Genomic DNA, 15,546 nt, shown 5'->3' with positions numbered 1-15,546 from the left:
CGGAGGGCGCTGCCGATCTCGCTCGCCGTGGCGCGAGGGTGCGCGCGCGAAGCGATGTGAGACACAACAGAGAGGGAGCCAGTGGTGAGGGGTGATGACCCCCACCCGAGTGCAGGTGGCGGCGACCACTTCGGGCAAAGAAAGGAGGAAAGAGAAGCGGAACACCAGCGCTCAGCTGGCAAGGCCCAAATCGACGCGTAAGTGTGTGTGTCTATGCGTGTGTGTATATGTCTATGTGTGTGTGTACGCCCTGCCGTCGTTTCTGTGAGATGGGCGTGGAAAGGGGAGAGGAAGAAGGAGACACGGGAACACAGAGTACTGAGAGCGTTGTGTATGTGTGTGTGTGCTGGGAGGGGGGAGGGGTGCAGGTCGCCTCTGGAGGAGGGTCACTGCTCGATTAGACGGCGCAGGGAGAGCGAGCGGCGGAGAGGAAACACAAAAGAGCGCGCCCATGCATCGCTGCGTTGCGCAGAGCACAGGCAGAGGAGGAAAGCTTCACGGCAACGCTCCTTTGCCAACTCACATGGCGCACGTGCCCACTACGCCAGTTCACCTCGCCTTGGTGTCACCAAAGAGCACCTCTTGAGGAGGTCGAAGAGGAGGGGGGAGGGAGGACGGGATGAGTCGCACCCTTCGTCGGGCAGCTCGAGGGCCTCTTCCCAGACGAAAGCGCAGTAGGGCGGGCCCGCGGCTGCTGTCGTGCGTTGGCAGGCGGTTACGTCAGGGAGAAGAAGGCAGAAAGCGAAGATTGCCCCGGTGCGCTATCGCGCGCAATCTAACAGGAAGAAGAGGGAAGAGGAGCACCGCTTCCAGAAGGGGGGGTGCGGCTCCACTCTGCACGTACCGCCAATGAGATACACCGAGAGAGAGACACACACACAGGCGCACACGCCTACAGCGGATACGACCAGTGACGGAGGCCGCAGGGCAACGGGGGGTTGGGGAACAGCAGTGAAGGGGACAGGATAACCACTCAGGGACGGAGGAGCGACAGGGCCGAAGGTGGTACCTCCAGTACCGCCCCTCCTACTGGCCCTCACCACCCCCTGGCACAGACCAACATCAGCAGGCAAAGAGCGTCTACGGCCGCACACGTGAGAGGGAGAGGGAGGGAGAAGCGCACATTCTCGCGGATAAAAAAAAATATGAACAACGGCGCTCAGTCGCACAGAGACTCACACAGTTGGCGGTGTGCAGCAAATCCGCGGCCACGAATAGCGACGTGGGCGTGCACCGCAAAAGGGAGGGAACACAGGCGAGCCGCAGCATCTGCCCATGGATTCGCGTAGCCGAGGGCGATACGCCCGCTTCGGAGGGGAAGGGAGGCTGTGTGCCTCCCTCCCCCTCCTCCCTCTGTACGGCGCAGCATGGCGAGGACGAGTGGGGCAAAGGATGCAAGCGTAGTTGACGCCCCCGGCGCTGTTATCGCGGCCTCTCTCCTCGCGCGTAACCCACGGAAGGCGGCGTCGGCGGGACTCTAAACTCCGCCGCAGGAAAAGGTGTTGCCGTGGCGATGGCAGCGAGCACACACACACACACACAAACACGCAGCAGGCGCGTACACACATGCGAGGCAGCATGCACCCGCTGAAGCGATGACCTCCTCTTCTCGCTCCGACTCAGGAGTTCACCCGACTGGGCACTGGCGCGTCCTCTAGGAAGCTTGGTGCTCCGTTACCGTACGGAACAGCGACACGACGGCAGTCTGAGGCAACTCGCTAATCAGCTCCCACGCCTGTGGGTCATTGCGAATCATGGTGTTGAAGTTACACACCACGTAGTGTACGGCGCGCTCGTGCAGCTCCGGTATTTGATGCTTGACGGCGTAGATTAGGAGGCGCAGCCCGTTTGCGTTGGTGAACGCCTCCTCCGCCTCGCGCTTCAGCTGGCCATCCATAACGAGCACTTGCTGCATCTTGAAGATGATGGCAATGTCCTCCGCCGAGAAGTCGCGCGCGGTATCGAGGTGGCGGCGGTACATCCCCAGCAGCAGCTTCTGCCAGCTACGCAGCGAGAAGTCGTACTCCTGCGTGGCGAAGGACGGAAGTGGGCCCGGACTACGCGGGTGCATCGCCTGCGAGAAGAGCACACAGCGGCAGGCCAGAATGTACCGGTGGGCGTGCACCACGTACTGGTGTGGCCCCAACACCCACTCGTAGTCGCTGTACTCACCCGACTCCGCCAGCCACGCGAGCTGCTTCCCCAGCGTATTCTTCATGGGCGGAATTGGCGCATTCGGCACCGTCTCCTTCCGGTAGAGAATGAGCGACAGACGACGGAAGAGGTGACCCGGGATCTCCTCGAACTGACGGTCCTGAATGAGAAGATCGTAGTTGTCTAGCAGCACATGCAGGTACAGTGAGGTGAGCACCTCGTCCGCGGCGTTGTAGCGGGTCAGTACAATCGGCAGGATGTTCTCCGGCGTGAGGAGCGGGCGGACAAAGCGGATGCACACCGCGCTGAGGTCAAAGAATTCGCACGCAGCTGCAAGCAGATACAAATCCAGCAGCGACTCCGGCGGCAGCACACCCGACTCGGGGTACTCTTCCGTGTAGACGTACCGCAGGAAGGTGGTGAAGACGTCCAGTGGAACAGCGATGGCGACGATGCAGCCGACCTGAAGCGGCAGCATCTGCTCGGGAAGCAGCGGCTGCATGCGCGCGCCAATCACGCAGCGGTGGGCCTTGACACGAACACCCTGGACGTCGAAGCTCATGTCGCACAGAGCCTCCAAGTGCTCAAAGGGATACGTTAGGGGCGCACGCACGATGGTGCTCCCAGGCACTCGGCCACCGCCACCGCCGAGGGTCGAGGCGCTCTCTAAAGCCGTCATCTGTCCGCCATTTGGGTCGTTATAGAGGCCGCGGCGTAGCCCCGCAGCGACACTTGCACCAGACTGGTCCACACTACTCTCCACAGGGACGAGTGCACCCGCACCGACCCGGCCAGGCGAGTACGACGCCCTACTGTTCAGCCCCACGGGAATCCCGCTACCACGGCCGCCGACGGGCCGCAAGCTCGGTCCTCGGCTTGGCGATATCCGTTCGCCATTCATACCAGCGCTGGCCACGCTGCGGGTCGGCGTGACGGAGCGAGTCGCGCTGCGCACTGGCGGTGCCCGCCCATTGTCGCCGCCGTTGCCCACCTGCATCATCACCTCGAAGTCAACGCAGCGGGTGCCCGTCTCCTGCACCGTATACACAAAACCGCTCTCCGGGTGCAGCAGTTGCTCCATCGGGATAAACTGATGAAGGCCCCATGCGCTCCCGGCCTTCTTGAAGACGCAGTTGAATGTCTTGCTGCGCGACTGCAGCGGATCACGCATGCAGACGGCCGTGAGCTTGAAGTGAACAGAAACAACACCCGGCGTGCAGCTTTGCAGGTGCAGCGCCAGGAAGCGCTGGCCTTGAGCGGCTCGCTCTTGGATATGGAAGCGCCAGAACCACCCGCCGACGTTGAACTCGGAGCTGTAGCGTGAGACCTCGTACTGCAGCTCTCGCAGCACGCTCACCGGCACGCGGTAGCGGTAGCGCGCGCTGCTCTCCGAGAACAGCTCCACGGCCTCCACAGACTCCATGCTGGCTCTAGAGAGAGGTCGGGAAAGAATCGATGTGGACCCGGTGGCGCTCCGTTGTCTGCGATGCAGTGACGACAGAAACGAAAAAGGGGAAGGGGAGGGGGAAAGGCGGGGGAGTGGACGTGGCCCAAGCCGGCCCGTGTATGCCTCTCTACGCAAGCGCAGCAGCAGGCCCCCTCTCAAGGAAGGGAGAGGGAGCGCAAAAATGACGATGTCACAAGTGTCGTGAGCGCGCTGCCGAGAGCTCTGCAAGGGCGAGGGGTGAGTGCGTATGGCACTCGACGCAGCGCTGACCTCGCCTAGACGACTGGTGGTGATCGTGCTGCGCGAAGAGGGAAAGCCACTGCCGTAGACTGCAAAGAGGCAGAAGAGGAGAAGAGCGCGAGACCGGCGGCGCGTGCACAACAGCAATCACAAAGGTAACGTAAGGGGAGGATAGAGCCGCTCGCATCCCGATTGCAAGCGCGAGGGTGGATGTGCAGCAGCGGACTGAAGGCATGGTGTCAGGTAGTGCCGCTCGAAAAAGCGCTGAGAAGCGCAGGGCCTATCGCCGCAACTGCGCGAGCGCCATACCCCCGCCACCACCACCACCACTACATACACACACACTTCGTAGAGAGAGGAGTGGGGCAAGCAGGCACAGGCACGGGTAAGTCTACAGACGAAACCCACAGACACGGTAAAAGCGTGGCTGCACACGCGCCGGTGCAATGCGCTGAGTTGGCGCATGAGAGCACACGGCAACGATCATACACACGTATGATCGTCGATGTCACCCTTTGTCTCACCGTTTCATTCATTTCTGTTTTTTTTGTTCAGATGCGTTTGCACTCGAGAGCGATGCGCCCCTCCACACAAATTCAGCGAAGCACTCACAGAGAGAAAGAGAGAGAGAGACAGACAAGAGAGCAATGGCGAAGAAATAGTGAGCGTCAGGAGGGGGAGGGGGGCAAAAGAAATCCAACGGAGTCTAAACGGGCGGTGAGGGTTGGGTGCAGGGGGCGCAGGGGGCGCAGGGGGGAAGAGAGAGAGTGAGAACGAGATGGGAGAAAGGGGAGAAAAAGGGGAAGGGCGTCAGGAAGAGGCACTGTCGTGCGGTTCAGTGCCATACCCGCGCCTCCCTCTCCGCTGCGCACTGCCGCTTCTTGCACCTCCCTCTCGCTCTCGCATGGGGCCCTCTCCTCTTCTGCCCATCTTCGATATGTCCCCAACCCTACTACGAGCCAGAATCGGGGAACAGCACATCCACGTGCTCTTCGATGATGGCTTTGGTCGCCTCTAAGCGCTCCAGCAGCTTTATGTACGTGCCCTTCTGCGATTTGACGTCGATCCACTCCTGCAGCTCTTCCACCCTGCTCTTGTAGTCCGCCAGTCCACCCGCGGCGTCGTAGTGTGGGAAGGTCAGCACCGTGGTCGTGAGGGACGACTGCAACTCCGCCTTTAAGGCATCCGCGTGGGGCTTCACACACTCCTCACGCACTGTGAAGTCAGCCAAGTGCGTGCACACGATGTCGTGCGCCTCATGCTCCTTGAGCAGCTCCTCGCACTTCGCAGCAAGGCGCTCTGCCGCTGAGCTTTCCTTGTCTTGCGCAAGAGCGTTCTGGGCGGACAGGAGAAGACGGTGAAGCTTTGGCGACACGGATCGGGTATACTCCTTACACAGCTGCTCTAGCTGGCTAACATTGTGCTCTTGGGCAGCGGCGGCCTGCAATTTTCTATAGGTTTCGAGTGCCAGCATGACCCACTCTCGGTTCACCTCCTGGAGAGCGTCTTGCACCTGTAGGTTGCTCATGAGCGCCTCACTCTGCTCCATCAGTACAAGAAAGTTGCTGTCCATTACGGGCACGTTCGAGTGGAAAGAATTGTTGAACTCCACAAGGTCCGCCAGCGCCGTCAGTTTCGCCAGCGTTTTGCGCTGCTTACGGCACCACTCCCGGAGCTGCCGCTGGCTGTCCATGAAGTCCTGGATAAACCCCTCGCTCGAGGAGCTGCGGCGGTAGCGCTCACGGCCCACAAGCGTGCGAGCCTGCAGCTGTAAGCGGCACACCTCATCCAATGCGTCGTAGAGATGCCGAGTCGGCGGTAGGGCGTTACTGATCGTCGACTCCCGCTCGAGCTTCTTCAAGCTCCGCACCGACGACTCGGCAGACGCGAAGAACCTCGTCCAGGTGTCGAGCCAATGAGAAACAGTGCTCAGCTCAGCCTGCTTGAGGTCCTCGGCAGAGTACGACAGCAGAAACGAAAGGATCTCTTTTCGCATCCCGAATTCCTTCAGCAGCGACGTCCACTTCGCACAGTACTCCTCCTGCTGCTCTGCAGAGAGTGTGGTGGGCGCCGCGGTATTCTGGCCACGCAGCCCCTCGATCTCCTCGCGCAGCTGCGTCGCCTCTTTCTGCGCTGCCTCCACACGCTCCTCGGCTTCTACTTTGGTCATCAGCTGCCGCTCCAGGAAGAGGAGCTGCTCCGATACGAGGGCCTCGTAGTTTTCGTGGGTGGGCTGGCGCTCCGCCAGCTCTTGTCGTCGCTGCACCTCCGAGAGAGACATGGGCGAGTGCGGGGGAGCGAAGGCGGCAACAAAGAGTACTCAAGGGGGGAGGGGGAGGCGACTGTCGAGATACGCACGCCCACACCACATGCGTGCACGAGAGCTTGATGGAGATCAGACGCTGAGAAAGAGCTGAGAGCTTAGCGCGGCAACCACGTGTGTGTGAAGATGGACGCGGTAGGGAACGCCCCGAGTTGTACGACGCACACACACCACCCGCAGGCAGCGTCGGAAGAGATGAAGTGCAAACGAGTAGAAAGAGGGAGGAGGGGGGGATGGGATGGGCATTGCGCCGGGGGCCGAGTCGCAGGGGGCGAGCGACCGACAGTCAGCGGCGCCATGTCGGTCTCCATGAAAAAGGATGTCGGCATGGGTAGAGGCGGCGCCCGAGAGTCTTCATGGGCGTCCACGCGCGCCTGCAGGGGGTGGGGAAGATGAGGGAGAAAAAAAGAAGCAGAGGCCTGTGTGGCCGAGCCCGCAAGACAGGTCAGCGACCAGACATGCCGAGAGACGGAGAAGGCACGTTTCGACGGCGCTACGCCTGGAACCTTCTCCGCCAGCACATGGCGGCTCACCTCTTCAATCGGCAGCTCAACCCAAACACACAAGCACAAGAACGTACGACGGTGATTCGTCAACGTCTCTTTCTCTCTTTCCCTCTCTCTCGCGCGATACAAAATTAATTTGAGCCTCAGAGCCACAAAACGGCCGCGGACAAGTGCCCAGCCACGAACATCACCGCGGCGTGTCGATGGAGTTTACGACGAAGAGATCGTACCAGCTGCTGAACTTACTGCAGTCGCGGAAGATGTACTGCAACGACTGCGCCATGGATGGCTGCAGCTTGTCTGGCGAGTACGTGAAGAACAGGATGGCGAGGCACCAAAGACAACCCATGTACAGCCGGTAGGCCACCGGCGGTATCGACAAGGCGCACTTGGAGGTGCACAAGTGGTAGCATGCGCACAAGACGCGAGCAAGCATATACATCATCATCTGAATGTGAACACCGTTGCTGGGGTCGCCCCAAAAAAGAAACCCAACCAAGAACCCCGCCAGCGCGTTGTGCCAGGCGTGCGTGGTGCCTTGCAGGTTGCGCAGGAGGCTGCGCACCACTGCGAACGACACGGAGCTGTACCCGAGGCCCAGCGCGTGCATCTTAGTTACCTTGAAGATCTTTGCAGGCATCGAGCTGTATGGCGACGTGCTCCACACCAAATTCAGCACGAGTGCGTGTGGGGCACGGACGCGCGTGCCGTACACGACACCGTTTCGAAAGCCCTTGAGGGCGGTGAAGAAGACGTCGAAATCACCGGAAGCGATCATGCGATTGATGCGCTCCAAGACGGCACCATGTGGGCGGGAGAAGGCCGGCGCCGCGTGCCGGGTCGGCGGAGCATCAGGGATTGTGAGGGGCATGGCAGCAGCCGCAAGAAGCACGCGCGAGAGGTCAGAGGGTGTATAGTTTCACCAACGGAGGGGGGGCACAGCAGCACCGCTTAAAAGGTGTTTGCCAAGGCAGCGGAGGGCGCGCCGCAGTGAGGGAAGGGGGAGAGCGAGCCGGCGTACGCAGTCACAGAGATCATACACGAAGAGGCATGCATACACGCAGATACACGCACACACACAACGCAGAGATGGCCAAGTCTGTAAGCCCCTACTGCACGCGTAGACGTCGTCGTCCATCGCGAAAAATGTTCAGAGGCACCACAGAAGCGGAACAAGTGAGTGGGGGGGAGGGGGTATGAGGGAGATAGGCAAACGTGTTAATGGTGACCAGAGGAGCGAAATAGAGCCTTGCGAGAGATGCAGAAAGTGCGGCTCAGCTCAGAGGGGCAGTGATGGTATCGTTGTATCAGGCTGCTCTCGCTAGTGCATTAGCGGCCACCTCTCTCGAGATGTGCTAGAAGGGGCGGCGGTGGCGCGTTGTGCCTAGATGGCCCGCTCACGCGAGGATATTCTCTAGACGTATTCGAAGCACTTGACGCCGCGCGTGATCTGCGGATGCCTCGCTCGCCTTGCCCGAGCGCACTGATTACCACACATACACACATACACACACACACACACCGCGCCGCTGCGGCTCCCTCCCTCTCAAGAGGGTGGCAGCACCTCCAGCATAGCAGAGACCTGCAGTGCCGCGTCGCCGCGCACCCAGAAGCTGGGCTGATGACAGCGCGGACAGTGCGGGTACACCTTCCAGCCTTTCGCCTCGTCGCCGCCGATCACAAACGTCTTGTAATCGCAGTGCTCGCACTTGATGTACTTCTTCAGAGCGGGCCTCAGCTCTATACGGTGGTGCTGCTCTACACACGTCGTCGGCGGCTGCCCGTACCAGCAGCGGCACGCATAGCAGTAGTGTGCCTTGATCTTCTGCTCTGTGATCGCCTCCAGCGCCCCCAGCGCCTTCTCCATTGTAATTTGTTTATCTACAAAAGTGAGCAGGCGCTGCCGGTCAGCCTCACTGCGCAGATGATCGTGTGCGCTGCAGATGCTATCCGCTACCGATCCAAGTAACGTGAGAGCAGACTCCGCGCCCTCTTCCGCTTCGGGAGTCCTCGCGGAAGAGTTCACGGAGGCCTTCGGCTCAGACAGCGCATTCTCCCCCGAGCGGCTCGCAACATTTTTTGCCGCTCTGAACGCGGCGCGAAGTAATGCGTTCTGAGATGCAGATGCACCAGATCCGTCGCTGGCGGCGCCTGGCGCCAGAATTCTGCTACGGTAGTTCCTCTCCCGTGGCGACGCGATCACGGCGTGCACGGAGCCGTGACTTTTAAGAGGAGTGAAGGGGACGGATGCACTGCGATGCAGCGGCTGGTACTGCTGCCGCAGCGCCTCCACTCGGCTAGCATCTGCCCCGCTCGCCGCGGCCGCGGAGGCAGTGGCGGAGGTTGAGGTGACGTGTGCCGTCCGCGACGTCGAGGAACAAGGAGGCAGCAAATGGTCCGCAACGGGCGCAAGCGTTGACGACAGCGTTACCTCCGTTCTTGCACGCTTCAGTCCGCCGGCGGTCAGCGACAGGCTTGCGTTGCGACCAGCAGTAGCGCCGTTCACATTACCTTCTGTGCCTCGAGCACGCAAATTGATGTCGGCGCCGCCACCTCTGCTACAGCCAACAGCATGTCCAGGATTTGGCAGTCCCTCGCTGCCAGCGCTGACAGTCCGCTCCCTGCGCAGTGATTGCCACAAGAACTTTTCTTCTTCGTGGAGGACAGCCTTCTGCCGAGCGGCCTCCAGCACATCGCGACCACGCGAGGTTACACCAAGCGCCTGCGCTGAGGGGTAGCTCGCGGCAGGACGCAGGCCCACCTGCTGTCGCAGCGCCAAGGGTGCGCCAGCCTGCACACCCCCGTACACGCCAGAGGCGGCGGAGTTCACGCCGCGGCGGAGAGCGGCATCCTCGACAGGTGTCCCCGTGACGCCGCGAACCGCAAAGAACGACGTTTGTCGAAGCATCTTAAGGGAGGCCGCCATGCCGCTTCTCGGCGCGCCACAATCACTGAGCGGCAGGCTGCCACGGCTACCCGCAGGGTAACGGCCCGTTGATTGCTGTGCGGCGGCGCCTGGCGCCAAGACGGTGAGCCGCTGCTGCGCTCCGGAGAGGGTAAGGTGCGCCGTGAGGGCGTTGCCTCTTATGGCTGCCGGATCCCTCATAGGTGACGTGCTCGCACCCTGTGTGACGCTCATCGAGTTGCGATCTTGCCCTACAGCGCCGCCGCCGCGAGCAGCATTGCGAAGGCCTGCGACGTGGTGGATGCAGTGTTGCGACCGCTGCATGTTGACTATGGCGTGGCAGCGCTCCTTAGACTTGTGCGACACAGAGACGCACCTGCCGAGGTCGGCAGCGAAGCCCAGCTCACGCACCGCCTCGCTATCCGCCACGCGCAGTAGCACCTCGTCGGCACCACAGGACACCGGCGAAGAGCCCTGCCGTGTGCACCGTGGGACGTTGCTGAGAGCCACAACAGCTCCAGTGACGAGGCGACTGTAAAGAGGGTCAAACGCGCGTCCGCAGAGGAGAAAGCTGAGCTCTGACCCCGGAGATGGCGAGATGCCCTCCAGACTCCACAGCGTCAGTACAGCATAGCGGGAGGAGCGAGTGGACGCCGTGCTCTGCTTCGGGTCAGACTTGCGCGTGACAACGCCGACGCAAGTCCGAGCCACTGCATCCTCGCTGTGACGCGACAGGCCGCGAAAGACGTCGAACGAGGCGAATGGAAACTCAGCCAAGCGCACACTGAACTGTTCGAGGCTGACGGTGGGACGACGAATGCGGATGCGACTGAGGGTTTCCGTAATGACCGCCGACGGCGGCGGCGGTGCGGATGTGAGTCTCAAGGCGGCACCCTCTCCTGGCGCTGTGATGCCCCCGTCCCCATCAGGCGATCGCCGCCCCTTCTCCGAATTCGGAGTCGCACACGATGACGGGGTAGCCTTGATCACCACGACACCGCCACTCACGCTCGCGCGTACAGGCACAGGCGTCGCAGAGCTGGCGTGCGGCAGCGAAGAGGCATCGCGGCGCGCGTGGCGAGAGAAAGGTAAGGAGCAAGTGTCTGAGGAGACTGGAGCTCTCCGTGAGGCGGTTGCGCCATGTGGCGCAGGATGGGCGGAGGCCGGTGTGTGCGACTTCGGAGACAGTGTTGGCATCCGTGGCGTAGCAAAGGAGCGAATAGGAGGGGGTGAAGCGGGAGCATCGCTGGCGCCATCCGGGTGCCTTGCCAGACTCGTCGAGGTTAGCGAGTCCGCCGGCGGCCCAAGTAGGGTTGCTGAAGGCGCAGATGCGTCCGCTACAGCCAGCACCACCTCTTGAGCCGGCGCCAATGGCGGTGTTTCGGCGTTGAAAACGTCGAAGAGATCATCGCTCATTCTATCAACGCTCCTCTAAGAGACAGTCCTCACAGCGGGAAGGTCGAGGGAAAGGCACCGACACACTGGTGGACGCACGCCGGCACGATGAACGTTGAGGACTCGGCAGATTCCCCTTTCCGCATGTGCAAGTGTGGAATCTTTGCGTGTTGACGAATAGAAGGGCTTCGCTCTCTCCCCAGAAGGTGCGAGGCCGTGTACTTGTGTGTGTGTGTATGTATGTGGAGGGGAGGGAATAACGCGCCATGAAGCAAAGGGTTGTGGAACGTGTGACGGGAGGCGTTGGGGCTGACCTCCCAACTTCTGTCCGATGGGGGAGGGCGGCGCGTTCAGCGGAAGTACCGACAGTGTTACCGCGTTCTTCTCTTTTTTGGTTGTCCACTCGACTGCAGAGGCCGTCGGGGTCACAGAAGTGCTCAGACGCTTACAAGAGGCGGAGAGCGCGCCAAAGCCGAAACGGCAACGAGGACGTGCACGCCGGCCCGCATACGCGGAGAAGCGGACCATTGCCGCCCATGAGAGAGAGAGGGAGGGAGGGGAGGCAGTGGAACCGAAGTGAAAAGCAGTTGCATCAGTCTAAAGGAGCGGTCACAAGGGAGCCATGTGGTTAGGGGGGAAGCAGGGTGCACGACGGTCACGGAGGCACGCCTAAATGCCGGCACACCTGTGGAACCAAGCTCATCCCCACCACCACCACATCTCACACAATGGGGCTGTATGAAGAGGAACATGTACACGCCCACATGTTTTTCTTCTCGAGTTCGAGCCCTCAAAAGGGTCGCTCGGTTGTGGCACGTGTCGGTGCGGCGCAGAGAGCGAGTGAAGCGTGGGGAGTGGAAAGTTTGGGAGGGGATACCGTACCCTTTCCCCCAGCTCACACCCTCATCACGCGCTTCGTCATCCACGCCGTCTCCATCTCACCTAGATGCGTTGTTTCGCGCATGACGCCACTGGTAGGTGAGTTCGGTCTACGCTCGACAGCCTTAACGTCTGCCCAGCTACTAATCGTGTTGTGTGCGCACCTAGGGAGTGGCAGATTCAAAGATACATGAGAAGCCTACGCTGTACATGGCGAGCAACAGAGGAAAAAAGGGAGAGGGGCAGAGGGAGAGCGTTCGTTGACGTCACAGAGCAGCCATACTGCCTTGAAGTCACTATGCCTACACTTCGGCGCCAGAGGGTGTGATGCGCAGCTCCCTTCTCCATCAATACAGAGAGAGAGCGAGAGAGGTGTATGTATACATGTCCACGGCGCCCCCACCCCTCTGCATTTCCTTCCCTCTCCACACCGCACCTCCTCAGACGCGAGAGCGCTCCGCGATGGGAGCCCGCAAGGGGAGAGAGAGAATGTGTTGACTCGGCTTCCCACCACCATCAGCAACGGTACCCACTACACGCGGATTGCATGAGGGCGCATGCGACTCAACAGCCCGAGGCGGAGGTGGGGGAGGATAGAGGAAGAGGAGGAGACGGCAATGCTAGCGCACGAGCGGTATGCCAAAGAAAAAAAAGAGGGAGGGGAGGCGAAAGAGTCGGCATGCATTGGGGAGAGGAGAGGGGGGCAAGGGGAAGAGAAGCTGACGTCATGGCACCCACCCACACATGCGCACACGCACACTCTCTCCGTATCTTCGAGGGTGTCTGTGTGAGGGTGTGGGCAGACAGGTGGGCATTCAATACAATCTAAGTGGACGGAGGCAATCCGGCAAGTGAGTGGAGTCGAACGTGAAAGGGAAAGGGAGGCCTCCCATCGAGAGAGGGCGGGATGGCAACAGGGAAGAGAGAGCACATACCGCGCACGGCACACCTCAGCACAGGCACCGTAAGCGAGAGAGAGAACGAAAGAAAGCGAATGTATAAGGCAACAAAAGGGAAGCCTCGAGCCCTCCTGCGCGTTCGCACGTGGGGGGCGTCGGGGAAGTGGGGGGAGAGGGGGAGGAAGGAAAAGATGGTGGGAGTGTTGGTGCGCCCGGTGCCTGTGTGTGTGCGTGCGTCCGTGGGTAGAAGCTCTCAACTGCCCATTGCTTCAGTCGATGTACATAATTTAGACCGCGGTGTGCAAAGAAATAGAGAGAGGACGGAGTGGAGCCTGTCCGAAGCAGCCCCTCCTCTCTTCCCCCCTCCACACCGACACGACGTGCTTCAGGTGTCTGTCTGTGTGTGTGTGTGTGGAGGGGGGGAAGAGTGTGAGGTTACGGAAAGAGCGCTGCCGAATATCGCACAAGAAGGGCAGCAATGCAGCAACCGAAAGGCAAAGACGCGCGCACTACACGCACGGAGGATCGAACGTTCACAGATCGCCTCTGCCAGAAGGCGGATCTGTGTCCACAGGAGCCATGCATGCGTAGGGGTGCACGCGTGCGCCTCAGATGACCGCGCACACGCAGCTGCCCGCAGGCGCCGGTGAGGGGCGCGATAACCAAGGAACCGAAATAAAAAGAGAAGGTACACAGTCACACCTCGCCGCCTCCCCCCACCCCACCCATCCAGCTTACCTCTGCGGCACCAAGTACAAAGCGAGCTGCCTTCCCGAGCGGCACAGGCGCGGCGGCAGCATGGCCTGCAGAACTGCTTTCCCTGTGTGTGCCGCGCCTGTGTACACTCAGCCGAGCTGAGGGACACCGCAGGTCCACAGAGGGGCCTCGTGAGAGAAGGGGAAGGTGGAGGCGTGGAAAAAAGTGAAGGAGAATAGCGAAGGCGGCAGTGGCGCTGGTGGGTGCACAGGCGATGTGTGTGCGTGTGTGCGTGCAGCGATATAAAGACAAACACAAAGGCACACGAAAGGGGGAGGGAGAGGGCGGAAACGGCACCGACTGCGCGCCATCCGCCCCTGTGGGGATGTGTGTGCGAGAGAGAGGGAGGGTAAAGCACGCGTGCAGCGAGCAGCGATCCGGTGAGACGGAACACGCTGCATAAAAACAAAAGAAAAAGCACGCCGAAGCGCTTTGATGCTGTTTCGGGGCAGCGCAGGAGAGGGGGGCGAAGCCTATGGCGCCTTGGTCAGCGGAGGAAGGAAGCTGCCGTTCATCGGAGATGACGCGCGGGCTGTCTCGGTCGCCGCCGCGCTGCTCGGTTGCTTAGAGCTAGAGGCCGATGAGGGCCGACCTCGAGTTCTGGGCTTGCGCCTTTCTGCGCCGCTGCTGGCCGCTTTAGACGCGCCTCGCCTCTTCGCAGAGCCTGGGCGGCTGCTCGCCTTCCGCTTCACGCTCGATTTGTGGGCCCGCAGCGCCCCGCCACCACGCTGCCGACGAGAGGCCAGCGGGGCTGGCGACTTCACCGACCGACGCACAGCCGTTGGAATATCAGCAACGTCGGCAAAGCCGTTCACCCCATCGACGCCATCATCGGTCGGTGAGGCCCGGAGGCCATGGAAGGGCACCAACTCTGCTAATGGTGCTAGCTTGACGGCTGCCCCGCTGCCTGCGCTGCTGCCCTCGTCGTGCCGAGAAACGGTCTGATCCTCCGCCGACTTCGTCCGAAAGCGAAGGATCGGGTTGCGGAAGCTCACGCCATCGGCGTTCTCAGCAACCACCTGCACCGTGTACGTCGTAGACGGTGTCAAGTTCGCCAAGGCGTACGTTGGTCGGTGCACAGTCGTGAGCAGCACAGGGTACGGCTGGTCCGTCGTATTCGCCAGGTAGACGTGGTAGACAGGGCGGGTGTAGCGGCCCGCGGCGGCCTCGGACGGCTTTGGCGGTGGTAACCACTCCAACGTGGCGGCATTCTTCGACAGCATCGTGAGATGCGGGTCGACAACGCCCTCCGGCGGCGTGCCGCTCGACACCGCAACCGCCTCCGAGTATTCGCTGTACGCTCCAAGGTGGTCGTGTAGCGCCGCAGCGCCGGTGCCGGCGTTTACCTCGCGCGCGAACGCCGGCACAACACGTCGCGCGCACTTGACGCGGCACCGCATGCGGGAAAGCGGGCCGCTGATGCGCACAGCGCAGACGTTTGTGTCCTCGACGGTATCGATGACGTGCCAGCCAGCTCCTCCGAGGACGGCCGCGGCCCCACTCGAAGAGCCTGATCCACCGGCCTTGCGTGCACTCGCGCCACCGTTTCCGCTGCCAGCCGCCGCGCTGCCGGCCGGCAAGGGCATGTCACCCTGCACAAAGCACTGTTCAATCACGTAGCGATAGCGCCTACGTGGCGTGGCCGTCTCTGCGTCGACAGCAGACGCCTCCGGAGTGGACCACTGAAACGAGCAAAACTGCGCATTTACGCGCCGCAACGCAACCTGCGCCGGAGCCGTCGGCGGGGTCACAAAGCGCAGCTCGACCGGTGTTCCCCATTGCCCGAAGAGGTCCATCGCCCGGAGGCGCGCCACATACCCCGTGTCCGGCGTGAGCCCCTCAATGCGCTCGCGCATCGAGGAGGTGGTGCACCACCTCCCCACAAGGGCAGCACTGCTGCTTTGGCGGTAGGGACTGGGCGGCGCCGTCGAAGCCGCAGCGTCCGTCATGTCGTACTGCTTGAGGAAGAGGGAGTCCTTAGACGGCGAAGGCAGCGTCCTGGAACCGTTGAGGTTGGCAAGCGCCGCCACATCCATGTCCGG

General features: G+C 61.6%; 4 protein-coding genes across 4 annotated transcripts; all 4 read right to left on the bottom strand.

Moving 5' to 3' along the window:
* Positions 1-1,654: 1,654 nt before the first annotated feature.
* LSCM1_04257 (uncharacterized protein) lies at positions 1,655-3,577 on the bottom strand (the record flags this gene model as incomplete). The annotated part of the gene is made up of 1 exon (XM_067321769.1): positions 1,655-3,577. One exon carries the CDS (start codon positions 3,575-3,577, stop codon positions 1,655-1,657), a length of 1,923 nt encoding a protein of 640 aa, XP_067178000.1.
* A 1,216-nt stretch (positions 3,578-4,793) lies between these two features.
* LSCM1_04256 (uncharacterized protein) lies at positions 4,794-6,122 on the bottom strand (the record flags this gene model as incomplete). The annotated part of the gene is made up of 1 exon (XM_067321768.1): positions 4,794-6,122. One exon carries the CDS (start codon positions 6,120-6,122, stop codon positions 4,794-4,796), a length of 1,329 nt encoding a protein of 442 aa, XP_067177999.1.
* A 735-nt stretch (positions 6,123-6,857) lies between these two features.
* LSCM1_04255 (uncharacterized protein) lies at positions 6,858-7,541 on the bottom strand (the record flags this gene model as incomplete). The annotated part of the gene is made up of 1 exon (XM_067321767.1): positions 6,858-7,541. One exon carries the CDS (start codon positions 7,539-7,541, stop codon positions 6,858-6,860), a length of 684 nt encoding a protein of 227 aa, XP_067177998.1.
* A 675-nt stretch (positions 7,542-8,216) lies between these two features.
* LSCM1_04254 (uncharacterized protein) lies at positions 8,217-10,991 on the bottom strand (the record flags this gene model as incomplete). The annotated part of the gene is made up of 1 exon (XM_067321766.1): positions 8,217-10,991. The coding sequence occupies one exon, from the start codon at positions 10,989-10,991 to the stop codon at positions 8,217-8,219; it is 2,775 nt and encodes a 924-aa protein (XP_067177997.1).
* Between the last annotated feature and the right edge of the window lie 4,555 nt (positions 10,992-15,546).

Source organism: Leishmania martiniquensis, chromosome 26 (genome assembly GCF_017916325.1).
Source record: "Leishmania martiniquensis isolate LSCM1 chromosome 26, whole genome shotgun sequence".
Taxonomy (NCBI): Eukaryota; Euglenozoa; class Kinetoplastea; order Trypanosomatida; family Trypanosomatidae; genus Leishmania; species Leishmania martiniquensis.
The sequence above is the reverse complement of the archived record's forward strand: the minus strand, read 5'-3'. Positions and strand labels throughout refer to the sequence as shown.